The 13,921-nt window shown below is 43.2% G+C and overlaps 1 protein-coding gene across 1 annotated transcript in view; it reads right to left on the bottom strand.

The window, feature by feature from the left end:
• Positions 1 to 11,961, bottom strand: part of PDS5A (PDS5 cohesin associated factor A) — an 831,005-nt gene extending 819,044 nt beyond the window's left edge. The window contains exons 1-2 of the mRNA XM_069202018.1: positions 11,831 to 11,961; positions 11,418 to 11,561 (exon numbers count right to left, since the gene is read on the bottom strand). Coding sequence (XP_069058119.1) covers positions 11,418 to 11,534 — 117 coding nt within the window. The 5' untranslated portion in view covers positions 11,535 to 11,561; positions 11,831 to 11,961. The remainder of the gene's footprint in view (positions 1 to 11,417; positions 11,562 to 11,830) is intronic.
• Between the last annotated feature and the right edge of the window lie 1,960 nt (positions 11,962 to 13,921).

The raw sequence follows: 13,921 nt of genomic DNA, 5'->3' as shown, positions 1-13,921 counted from the left end.
TTCCTCGCACTTCTGACCAAAGGCTGAGGGTGGCAGCAGGATAGGGAAAATGCATCTCATTGCAATTCGGCATACAGTTTAGAGACTCTACCACTGCTTGTGACCAAAACTTTGTGTAGCTTATGAGACTGATCTGGCTAATCACTCATACACTCCAGACTAAATTCCTATAGATAGCTATTCAAGCATACCCACGCTGACCACTGGTTAGGACTGCCCACTTAACTACTTTTTTTTTTTTTGCAGTTGAGAATTGACAATGTGGTGTTGCCATGGGGCTTCCTAAAGTGCTCCCTCATGCCAAATGCTTATGAACGAATACCCCACTTTTTCTCCAATGTCTACTTGGCGAACCCTCACCGAAGCCCCATCAAGAATCTCCCTGAACTTGGGTCAGGATTCATTCAGGTTACAACATAACTTACTACTGGTCCCAAACCACCACAATTCGCAGATATTTATTTAATGGACGAGCTAACAGACAACATGGTTGTACATTGCCCAGAAACATGTAGTTTAGGGTTATTGATTAATAACCAAGTGGATAAGATGGCATGTAGACTTATTTCCTGTCCTGACTTCAGCCAAATAGCAACAAGCCATGCCTTGGATGAGTCAAATTGCAAATCTGGTAACACACTGAAGGAGGGGACTTGAGTGGGAACTTTAAAAGGGCAGAAGTTGGAGAAACACCTTTGTCCAAGCACACTCAAGCAACAGAGTGAAATGTGTTTCTCTTGAAATTAGCTGAAGAGGACGGACACTAGACCCCCTTTAATCAGGTTTAACTCCAAATGTAAAACATGGAAACTGAGAGCTATTTTAAGAGGCCTCCCATCACAGACCTCCGTACTAAATGATAATGGAAAATGCAAATCATTCAAATAAATAGCCTCCTGAAGCTAAAAAACAACTTTTTTTTTTATTTTTATTTTTAACTATGATCACCAAAGGAAACCGTGAAGGGGCAGCGCAGGAGCGTCATTTGTACTAATACATTGTTACATAATTCTTCATCCAGTAATCTGTATGATTTGTACTTGACTGCATCCACTTTACTAGACAAGTCGAAACAATTTTGCTTCTCATCTTTTTGTAATGTGCTGACCACATGTTCATTATAAAAATGTAAATAAAATTGATCAATAAAACAGCTGGTAAAAAAAGGCAAGGATACGGCTGGCCATATCCTCTACTAGGAAAACATTGCTAAATTTATCAAGACATGACCCTTACAACACCAACACGAATGCTTGCCGTTAGATCTGCGACTCTTAATGAGGAACAGATGGACTAGTCCTCACCTGCCGAGGTGATTCTTTAAGCAATTCAATCATCTCAGTCTGCACTGGAAGCCACGATCAACGAAGTGGACATTGTAAGGATTTTGCACCAAGATCTCCACAAGGCAACTGACAAGAGTTTAACATGCTGAATCTCAGATTTCAGACCCAGAAGACACTAACTACAATCCCCCCGTGCACTTGACTACAGTGTCCATAATGCTGGAAAAGCACAACAAAGACACAAAGTGTCTGCAAGGTGAAACAACTCTCTTTGGGGGGTTTTCCGAAGTCATAAACGGTAACTGACCTGAACAATTTCTGCAGAAACGGTTGTCCTGCACTTGCCTTTACTAGGGGCTTCTACAAGGTGGCTCTGTTATTAAGCAAAAATAATAATAACTTTACTGCATACAACATATAAAGAGAAAGCCCTAAAGCAATCACAAAATGGTCCAGGCTCCGTTAAGGTCACACCCTTACATGCTTAAATGTATATGGCCCATTCCCATTACCTACATCCTTCCTAACTTCCTTGGACTCCGAGATAATTGAAGACCCACACAATCCAAGGCATCCCATTTATTGCCAAGGACTTCAATAGGGTTGCAGAGTTAAATCTAGGTGGACTTACTGAAAAACAAAAGTCTAGGTCGTACTTCCCTAGGCAATTTTGCCTCCTCCTCCCTAGACGTAGTTGACAGACTCTCTACCCATACCAAGAACATATGCTTTTTGCTCAGAAACTTACAGATCGCTCTCTAGACTGGATTGTTTCTTCATGCCATTACCTGACACATCTGGTTACAGGGGGTTGAAATCATCACCAGGGGCATCTTAGAATACTCCCCAATGCTACACCCCTTGGCACTTCCAACCATGCTGAAAAGGGTCTATGACAGACGAGTGCCTGGTCACTAAGACGAAGCCACTGTGATAAACATGAAAGAACAAATCAATGCCTACTTTCAACTCCGCCATGAATCATTAGGCCCCCGCGTTACACTGAGAAAAGCTTTTAAACCACAAATTTGTGGACGAGTGATGGGATTTATTTTATGGCTGAAGCGGGAGCAATGGGAAGCTGTTGCCATTCTTGAACCTTGATTACTTGATCAAGAACTCAGTTTGACACTTGGGTGGCCATCCTGTGCTCATGGTTAGGACTGACAAATGGTTTCCATCAGAAAGTCATATTAAGGAACACAACAATATAGCCTGTAAGCTCATTTACTGCCTCAGTAGTATAGTTGTTATCTGCCTTACTCTTCACCACCTTTCTCTGCCGAATCTATCAACAACAGAATAAGAGAGAGAATCAACACCACTATTTCAACTGGAAGAAAAAAAAAATTGACAGGAGCCATTTCCCAATGATCCCGAGGCAGAGCCACATGGCCTAATGACCTTCCACTAGAACTGCTTAAACTGTTATCCTACAAACTCACACTACAGCTTACCACACAGAACTAAATACCAGTACACCTGCCAAGGAGATCATCCCAGAGGACATGCGAGGGGCATAGAACTGCACTGTTCAAAGGTCAAATGACCAAAAGAAGTTGCTAATGGTCTCATGCCCCTTATTAGCTCTATTATATGCAGATCAAATCAGGTTTCTACTCAGTATACGTACCTGGCACAACAGTAGGCATCTTCTCAAAGCCATAACTGTGTTCCCTGCTGTTTGGCCCACTTATGACATTAACAGACTGAGAAAGCATTTGATTCTGTGGGCTGGGAATATCCATTTAAAGTTCTTCAAAGCATAGTTTTTCCTCTTGGGCATTTACCCCATAGCAGAGGATGAATGTTGTGCTTTGTGTCAGTCCCCATGCAGACGGGAAGCCAGCAAGTTTCCCCCCTTCCCCACCCCAAAGCAATCAGTTTTTCCCTGGTGCTTGAGCCTCTAACAAGAGTCCTGCAAACTTGTGGGGAAATGCAGGGATTCCAAGGACAATGAGAAATGAGGATAAACTCAAAATTAATAGTGATGACCTCCTGGCTTACAACAGTACACATCCTGGCACATTTCGAATATCTTGGTCAGTTGGCCCAAGCCAAACCTATTAGCAACCAGAGGTCCCATAGAGCGTACACAGTAGTGCAAGGATCTGAAGGTAGCATCTGAAGTATTCAGATGCCTGGGAGCTTACGTAGCTTCCTCTCCAAAGCTAAGCCAGGCTGACAATATTCCACACCTTAAGGACTCCACAGAGGAATAAAGAACACTGGCCCCTTCTTCCATTATCTATTTTGAGGGCATAGCAATTATCAAGATTGCCTCCCTATCCAAACTGTTAAGCACACTGAAGACCTTTCCACGCCGAATCTTGTGGCCTTTCTTTCACTGAATTAACAGCCTTCTTCATAATTTTTGATTGGGACAGAGCAAGGGTCAATGTCTAAGTGTTGTAAGCCACCACATGATGGAGAAGTGCATGACGATACTGTTTCCTACTATGGGGCACCCCACTTTTATTACCAGCAAATAGATATACAGCATTAAATATGACCCTGCATACACAACTCCATTATAGGCCATGGGCAACATTCTCTACAGAGAATGGATACGACAGAGAGCACCCATCAGCCTCCAAAATAGTGTTTGCCTCTCGCCATACTTGCAAACTACTGGAAAAATGTGTTTATTAGTGAGACTCCCTTTACGGACAAGGACACAGTTGCCACAGATCCCTTAACAGGGATTGGAATGGTGGAATACCAATGGCATTTCCCAACTAAATGGCCTCTCCAAGTCATCTGTTGAGCTACAAGAATACTCACTTCACAAGAACAAATTTTCCATTATCTGCAGCTGTGACATCCCATCACTCAACTTGAACAAGCACTGGCAAAGTCAATAGGTTTCGCCTATGCAAAATCTATTGGCTTTGTCAATTTCTTTTTTTTTACATGTTGCAGCTGTGCAACATGACAAAAGTTAAAAAACGCACTATGACACTATCAGCAGTGACCAGGTCATAGCACTTTTTCTTTTTTTTTTTTTTACCAGCAAGAGGAAATGGAGGGGAAGGGGTGGTTGGGTGTCCTGCAAAACAAGGGAGGGTGGTGGGAAATTCAGAGTGGGGAGTCATACACTCTTCAGAAAAACTGCATGCATCCATTTCAGTTAATTTGTGATAGATTATTATATAGTTCCAGTTAGGTGTGATCACTAGTGCCAGCAAAGAAGTTTCAGGTGATTGATTGGTGAGATAGATAGGCTGGCAGATATTACATTAGGTTAGGTTACAGGGATAGGGTTTCAAACAGGAGAGTTTGTTATCTATTAAATAAATGAGGTACCGGCCAATTGTCAGAACTACAATAAGCAGGATTAAGGCAGACAAGTGTGACACTGAGAGGAGGCTATACTCAGAAATGGAAGGTATGCAGTGGATAGAATGTAAGTAGACGGTCAGTCTGAAGAAAGAAAGGAGAATCAAAAATCAAGGTCAATTTGTTTATGCAGGGTTTTAGGAATATAGTGGGAGAAAGGCCTTATAAGATGGCAAGCAATTGGAGGATATACGCTGTAGAAGAAACAACATTATACAGAATGATCCATATCCGGGACAGTCAGCTAAAAAAAATGAGATTCAAATTGTACACATCATTTTAACATAGAACGCAAGAATGGAGAAGCAGCAACCCTTCCACATGGAAAAAGACGCACCCAGGGATACAACAAGTGCAGCTTTCAGGAAAAACACATCTACCTGGCACTTGGAAGATCTGAGTAACACCACAAGATCTGGAACCTGTAGCAAGACCACATTCTACTCGCCACTATACTGGTTGGCTCTTCAGAGAAAAGATGTGAAGCCATAGACTCCTGCCCTTCTTCCATACGTCACCATTATCATTTTTGGGCCTTCATACTTATTTTGCTTTATCTGATTTTATTTTTTAATATTTGTCATGATGCTGCTTTCGGATACTCTTTTTTCCACTGTTTTGCTCAATTGTAAAATGATAATAAAGGGACTTATTTAAATGAAATGGGCACTCTATAAAACCCTAGTATGTCACTCAAAATTGCACCAAACAAGTCTGCAAAAAGACAAAATATGAGTTTCAGTGCCAATAAATCAACCTTTAATGTATTAAGACTTTAAGCATTTTTGTATTTTGCTTAATTATAACACTAAAGAATGAACATAAATTAATCACAATGCCACAAAATGGTAGAGTAGCAAATAAGACTGAGACACTTTAAACGAGTAAAAAACAATCTTGATGTAAAAAGCGAACTGAATAAATGTAAGTGAAACAAGGACTTGCTCTTCATTCGTATACCTATATATGTTCGCAGACGCCAACATTGGTATTCCTTAATAAGTGTTAATAAAGTGGTCTCTCGTGTCTCTCAAATACACCAATACACCCGTCAGAACCTCTTCAGGGGGCTACAGGTACACAGGAGTTACTGGGGCCAACAAAGGTAGGTCAAACACCCTTTTCCTGCCCCCGACTCTGTTAGTAGTGGTGTAGCATAAGCAGTCAAACCTCCCTCGCAGGGAAGTGTAGATATAGTTTAGTGAAAACAACTCATAACTCAAAGTGCATACAGCACACACAGTACATCAATCTCCAGTCAAATACTTGTTTTGTATAACAGAAGTATTTAACTCTATTTCTACACATGCAAAGGTAAAGAACATTCAAAAGGCAGTAACACAGCCCCCCCCCCCCTTGAGGTAGATACACCAGCGGTTTGTCACATTCAAAGGTGAATGAGCATGTAGGCCTCACTCCCCAGGCTACTTAGTTCCCATATAACAGCTGTGCTGTTATTCCCCATTCACATGCAGCAACATCGAGGGAAGGTAAACTACTAGGCCCTGTTCACAAGGTATCCTCCTCTTGGAATCAATAATTAAGGTGTAGTCACTCAGAGTCAAAGTAAGGTTCCCCCAGGGCCTAGTAGGTACAGTTCTCGGCTTATCCCACTCCGGTGGTATGAAGCTTGGCAGCAGTTCAGTGCAGTCCTGGACCGAATCTGTAAAGTCAGACTGCTCACGTTCACATGCGCAGCTACTGGCAGACAGCAGCTACCTCTCCCGATTCTGGCACACCAGTGTCTTGACGATCAAAGTTGCTCTGCATCCAGCCAAACGCAGTAAGTCCTTTTTCTTCCTTGCTCGTGGGTTAGGGCAGTCTCCTTGTTCCGGCAAGGATACGATGGCATCTCTCCATCCTCGGGCCTCCTCAGATACAAAGCAGTGGTTTTGGGTCATAGGCAATGACCTGGACCTCCGGCCTCAGTGCTCCAAGAAGCCCCTCCTGCAACATGCTCCTCTCCCACACAAGCACACCAGCAGGCAGGTACTGGTGCTCCAGACTTCAGGACGTGGTCTTGGTTTCCCTATGTGATGTCTCCTCACCCAGCAGGGAGACTACCAGGCTGTGTTCTTAATCCTGGTCATAGGCGGAAGCCTTACAGAGCTTCCCCTCCTTATGCCACCCAGCTGGCTGCTCAGCAGATGATAACATTAATGGTCTCAAACTCCCCTACTTATAGCATTTATCCAGAGACCACATATGATTTATGGTCTGGACCTTTGAAGTTTTATGTTGGAGTTCTGCTTCTTTGAAATAGACATCTCTCCGCTCTATCCATCAACCTAAAAGAAGTCCATCAAAGCAAGCCAGACTCTAAAGCCGATTAACCCACAACAAGATTCAGGGGAGTGACCAGAGTTCACTCCTGGATGTCAGCCACAGTGATATGAGCATCAGAGGTTAACCTGGGCCCTCAGCCCTAGCCTTTAGGGTTCACATATCAGCCCAATCTCCCTCTCCCAGAGATGTTTCCAGGCCCCTTCGCTGTAATATGTCACTGAATCAAAGAGCCCTTTGAAATGCACAGGGAGGGCCTGCCCCCCACCATTCAGTGCTTGTCCCACTTAGCTTACAGGAATGCAGCAATATACAACTCCGTCTAGGGGAGATTCCTCTACTCCTCACGTTTTCATCAAGTAGACCTGCACTTCCCAAAATGCAAACCAAGGTCCTCCATGTAATGTACTAGTGCAGGCACTTCTGCATTCAGTGTACATTCAAAGCACACTTCACTCTCTAGTACTGTTGTGCCCATTTACCATGCTACCACCAGCATTCCCACATGCAGCACACACTCAGTCTATGCCCACTGTTCAGTACTAGTCTCTCTGTACTGCACTGCTTTAAAACACACATTTGCTATGTGCATACTGCCCACAATGCACCTGCTGTGTAGAGTAGGTCTTGTGCGCTCACATGCATTCAGCACATTTGCATTACGCATGCACTGCCACACCAACTTGATGTAGGCCATGGGCGAGTTAAACACACAGCAGCTGACTTTTAAAAAGGTGAATGAGCATGAAGGCCTCACTCCAGTGACACAGGGGAAAAAATAAATAAAAGGACCTGTTCGCTACTACTGACCACGACACGATATGCTACCATCACTGCGTTTGTGCTGTTTAACTCCTACCACTTTGGGTGCCCCTCAGTACAACAAGGCTGCAATCGGTGAGACAGACCTATGTCATGGCACACACGCATGATCCATGTTCACCATGACAAAAAAAATATATATTTTTTTTTTAAAATTAAATCAGAAACAGGGATCCAGACAACAATACAGTTGGGCACTCAGTGCTCACGTCTCTCACTATGCAGATTACTTTTCTGTCCCAACACCACCTGTGATGGAAATGTATGCACATTATGAGTGAATATGTACTCTTTAAAATTCAGCCAGAATCATGGCATAAAGTGGATATCAATGCACACTACAACAAAGCGACACCCCATACAAAACAGAATTTGCTCACTAAGTGGTATGTACATTTTGCCTATTTACTAAGACTGCAGAAAACATGCTAAGAGCAGGTAGAATAATAGAGAGCACCGATTAGTAAGTTCTATAACAGCGGCAACAACAAAGAAAAACTAATAAAGTACATATTTCTGTAAAGTAATTCTATTTACAGATCGGTAAAAAGAAATTCAGATATATCAGCTCAAATCACATAGGCTACAGACGAAAAAGCACCAAACGCCATTTTTTACAAACAGAAAGTAGAGTGTTTTTATAGTTAAACTAAAACACAGCAATGAACTATATACAAAAGTCATTTAAACACTACTTGTCAAAAATAAGCACTCAAGGAAATAATAAACTGAAGTTCATAAAACAAATTGTACAGACATACAGAATAATAAGAAATACAATTTCATTATGGTCACAGATGTATGCAACGAACTGGCCAGTTCATGCAGTGATGGTAGTCAAGGCTCTCTGGCAGCAAGGTTGTGCATTTGTTTTTGTTTCCATTTGTAGATACACTTCACCATGTGAAGGTGTTGGCGGAATAGTTGCTAACCATCAGCACCCATGATAGTGAAAACAGATGCAGTGAAGACACGTCCCCACCCGCCCCCTCCGCTCCGCTGGCCTCGCACTTGCTGCCGTCCCTCGCACCCGCCGCTCCACGGCGGGTGGGAGATCTTTCTCCTTCCTGGCGGCCAAGACCTGGAACTCCCTCCCCACCAGCCTCAGGACCACCCAGGACCACTCCGCTTTCCGGAGACTCCTAAAGACTTGGCTGTTCGAGCAGCGATAACCCCCCCTTTCCCCCCTAGCGCCTTGAGACCCGCACGGGTGAGTAGCGCGCTTTATAAATGTTAATGATTTGATTTAATATGAAACTAGTGTGTGCAGCTCTTGGCTGTAAAAGCAACTGTGTAGGCACCTCGGTCTATTACATAGCCATTTTCTGTATTTATGCTGTTCACTTCGAGATACATCTGCACGTACAATAAATATTTACTGCACCCAGACATAAGCTGCTATGACACTTAATGTCTCAAATGTTTTCTGCTGACAGGCCTTTATCCTGTGTGTATGCCATAAATCAAGTGCTTATCATTTGTTCTGTATGGGATACCGAAAGCATGTTTGTTTTATGCCTTCCATGTGGGTTTTGCACATACTAAGAATTGTTTCTTAGGGCACTGCCTCTATGTATGCGTTTAAGTGTTTTATCCCACCATTTTAATGTTTGATCCAGGTGTGCACTTGTCTCAGACACAGTTCAAGTTGCACCGCCTCTGTCATGCATCAAAATACTATCTGTGAGTGAGAAGGTAGAAAGAACACAGCATATGTTGAAAAGCCTTTTTCCAATACATTTGTGTGACCCCAACACTGCTTACTAACACTTACTGCCCTTTGTATGCTGTTTTTTCAAGGAAGCTAATTAAGACATAAAACTTGAGTCAAACCACAAGTCACTTAGTTTGACTTCAAATTTTGATAACATCAAACAAGTCAAAGTAAACATAACAGTCCCAAATTAAGCATGGTACAACTGGATTTTGAACCAAAATGCAAGTTTATTCTTAATAAGTTAAAAAAAAAAAAAGCATTATAATATAGATACATGCAATTAATTGAAACGTGCATGTTTTAAATAGTCAGTGGATAATCCTAAAATACAGAATGAGTCAAGTCACACCTATTTCTCCCACACTATAAAAGACCATGGTTTGACAACCCTGAACCAGAAAATCTGTTTGGATATGCACTCCTGTACTTTGATATGTAGCTGTGCTATGAGGAATTTGTTTGCTGGTGTGTTTCTTATACAATGAAATGAAAAAGAACCCTCTTAAGAAGCTATTATTTTACATATTAAAGCATATTTGACTTCCAGGAAATCTGCACCAAATCCTTACAGTAACAGCCTAACCTCAATAAATTCCATACACAAACGTTACTGCCATTAAACACAGTTAAAAGTAAGTAGAGCTTCGGTCATTCACATTACTGGAAAAAAAAGTTAGGCCCACTCATTCACACAAATCTGCTTAAGCTTGGGAATGTTTGAGAACATTCATTTGCGCACAAGTCTCTAGGTCCCAGAAGAGCATTTCAATGAATTAGGTGTGGGACCGTGACTTGGGTATTAAAAAAAATCCTGATTCTATTCAACTGTAGATCTGTTGTGTAGGCCACTTTCAGCAAAGTGTTAGCTGTTTAACAGATGGGCTCACACACTCCTCTAAAATGTGCTGACAAAGAGATGAATTAATGATGGGCTCAATGTCTTGCAGTTCAGTAAGGTTCTCCGCCCCTCCCTCCCCAACCCAATTTTAGGGATGCTATAGTGTTTTTCGGAAAAAATTTATTTTTCCCCAGCTGCGCATCAATGAAAGCCATCCTCGATCAGTCCTTTCTTGATGAAAGAATCGTGGACTCAAATTTAACCTTATTGACAGAGGTCTCCAGAGCCCTGGGTGTATTTTTGAGATTCTTTGAAATGCATGGCAGTATCGTGTGGTGTAATCTTAAGGTGAATTTCCTCAGCAATAAACTTATGGGTAGACTATAAATAGACTTGACATTTCTCATTTATAATGAATCTTTCTCACTTTGAGATAATGGCCTTCCTACCGTCTGAAATTGACCTTGTAACACTTCTCACAATGAGAAGTAATAATATTTCTTTGAAATTGTCAGAGAACATTTGACCAAGGAATCTCAGTTACCAGACCAAACTGACAGCTTGGTATTTCTCTACTGTTAAAATAATTTGTGATAAATAGGTGGAGGTTAGGTTTACATATGTGAAACCATGGAATCTTAAGAGAGTTTACTTTCACATCATTGCAGGTTGCGGGCATGGTATGCTGTTTGCATGTTTCTATATATGATCTTGCAGTTAAACGTAATCAATTGTGCCTTCTGGCAACTCTGAGGCAGAGCATTGAATGACTGCATTTTTAGTGGAGAATCGATGACAAGCCTGCATCTAAGGGTGGAGTTGTCACGATGTTTTCAGTTGGATGGTTTGCCCGTGAAAGAGGGCTGGCTGTGGTTGAGCTCTCGAGAAGCATTTGCTGCTATTCCCTATGAGAGGGCCCTGCGGCTGTGCCCCCTGGGAGGAAGGACGCTGTGGTCAGGATCTCTGGGGAAACTCTGTGGCTGCGCTCTGGGGGATCTCGTGGCCCAGTTGGAAATGTGTTGTGTTCTATATGATACCTGTGGTTTTGCCCTCTAGGGGGTTCTGTGGGTTGTTACTCATTGGTTTTGTGGTTTTCGACTTGGGGTTAGGGAGGCGCTTCTACGGGTCTTACCTTGAGCCTCTTGACCATCTCATCGTTGGTGATCTTGTCTGTTATCTCCTTCACTCCGGGCGGATAGGTGATCCTGCCGGGATCGGCAGCGATCTTCGGCGGCGCTGGAAACTCCATGCTGATCCTGGTGGTGTCTGCCGGCCCCTGGCGGAGACAAAAGGAATGTCAGCAACCGCGCACATTGCCTGCCCATTCACAGCCACAAAGGCACGGCCCAAAGGTCCGCGCCGCAGACGGGAAGGCGCACAGTCCCTATTAAAACAAGGCCGCCTCCCAGAAGGCCGGCAGCAGAGACTCCGGCATGAATACAAACCCCAGACTGCCTGGCATCAGCTCCCCAGCGACAGAAGAAACATAGACTCTTCCACCAACTTCTTACAGAAAACCCATCTTACTCCCTACGCCTTGCTTACCTGGTCAGTCACTGCATTTGGCTGCCCGGTTACTCCCGCACTGCTAGGGGCAGCTGCTGTTCGGGGAGCTTCTCTGCCTCGCTGCCGCTCCTGCTGCCGGTGAACCCTACGCTGTGGCTTCAGTAGGGAAACAGCACCGCCCACTGGCCACTAGAGGAACTGCAGAGTGGTTGGTTGGAGCAGCGGGCACGCGCACAGCCAAACAGCCAACTCTCGCAGAACTTGTCAAATGCGAGATTTGGTCACTCCTTCTGCGCCAGGGGACACGAACGATAAAGCTTTATGCCGCAATCTGAGACCTGCCATACTGGATGGTGCATTACCCCTTTATGCTAAAAGAGATCTCGACTTAAACCGTCCAGTTTCCATCAAATATAGGAGACCTACAAAGTTTACGTGTATTTAATATGTGGAGAGTATATAAAAAAATACAAGGATGTTTAATTCTATCATACGTTTTTGGGGCTTCTCTTTTAAAAAAATGCTATTTTCCTTTTTACGTCGTTTTTCATGAAGTCCCTGGGTGCTTGTAACATTCACGAAGGGCGAACTTCAAACAAGTCAATAGCATGACAATTCAGAACTGAAAGTTCGCAGGACTCAGCGCTAAGCTTCCAACCATACGCATTTTTCTGTAAACACGTACATTAACTTACAAACGTAGTCCCGTACAACGTGCGCGTTCATTAAGCGCAAACTGTCCTTGTGCGCGCTGGGCGGGGTTGCGTCTAGCACAGAGGCCATTTTTGAAACAGGCATGAGCTTCGATTATTTAGTGATGGATGCGAAGCACCGTCCAATGAAACATTCTATTAGCCAGGCAGATCCGTGACTGGCTCTAAAATATGTGACGACATTGACCGGCTCCGCCTATCCGCAGTGCAAGTGTTTAAAGAAGTTCTCAGCTTTTTTTCCCCCCCTCCTCTGACGCCGCGCGGAAAGCGATTGCCGCCAAAACTGCTTCCGAGTTTAGCCAATGAATAACAACGGCGAAGTAGCAGCTTTGACAGAATGAAGAAGGGGAGGGACTAGAGTGATTTTAGGATCCTGTATCCGGGTGTGTGAATGTTAAATCGCAGTTTTAAATCGAAGGACATATTCTGAATGTAATCAACGGGGTGGACAGTACTTACTATGCGATATGGCACAATTTAAATTGAGTTTTTATACCATTTGTGACAAAGTATATTTAATCAGAGACATTAAAGTGATCTAGAGTCCATGTGGAGGACTAATCCTAATTGCATCCATATGGTATATATTTGTGAAGCGGTGTTGAAGTGTTTTTGTGGAAACATAGAAACTAACACGCTATTCCGAACCTGCTATGGATTGACCAGTGAATGTGTAATGTACGTGTCCTGCGTGAGGAATAGAATGGAGATTTTCTTAGCCATAGTGAAAGAAAGTCTTGTTTTTATGAAAGACAAAGAGGGGAGTATTGTGCAATCTCTTCTTGCAGTTAGCCAAGAAAAAAAACACAACTCCCAGCATGCTTAGTAAAAACTACAGACTGCTGTCATACAGAGTTGACAACCAATCATATCACCATAACACAATAAACCTCTTGACTGAGAAATTTCCTAGCTAACGTGAATGAAAGTTTCAATTCTATTAAGGACACAGAGGTGAGGATTATGCATAATTCTATGTCTGGACCGGAGGCGAGGATTATGCCTTATCTTTCTTCACTTTTTATTAACAGCAAGTTCAAAGTGCAACATAAAAGAACTACAACACCCATGGGACACGTCACCATGGCAACCAATGTCCAATCATAACACTATCCGACAGCCAGTATATATATCAGTCCGTGTCAGTGTCCTTCCTCTTTCTTCACTGCTCATTCGTCAGTTAAGTGCTTCCTTTACTGCCTCCGAGTTGTGAGAGAGTCGTTATTTGTATTTTTGGAATAACGTTGTGATTTTCTGCTTACTGGTGTTTCGCTGTACACGGTTGTTAGTGGCTGCTTAGCAACCACATCGCGCGGTAGGCAGTTTCAGCGCCCGAGCGCAGATTTCTTTTAATCTATGTCGGGTCCTCCAGAGGGCGCTCTTTCGTACGCTCCGGTGCCCGACGCGTTTCTCTCAG

The sequence above is a fragment of the Pleurodeles waltl genome, chromosome 1_2 (assembly GCF_031143425.1).
Source record: "Pleurodeles waltl isolate 20211129_DDA chromosome 1_2, aPleWal1.hap1.20221129, whole genome shotgun sequence".
Classification (NCBI taxonomy): domain Eukaryota; kingdom Metazoa; phylum Chordata; class Amphibia; order Caudata; family Salamandridae; genus Pleurodeles; species Pleurodeles waltl.
Note: the sequence above shows the minus strand (reverse complement) of the source record. Positions and strands in the feature narration are given on the sequence as shown.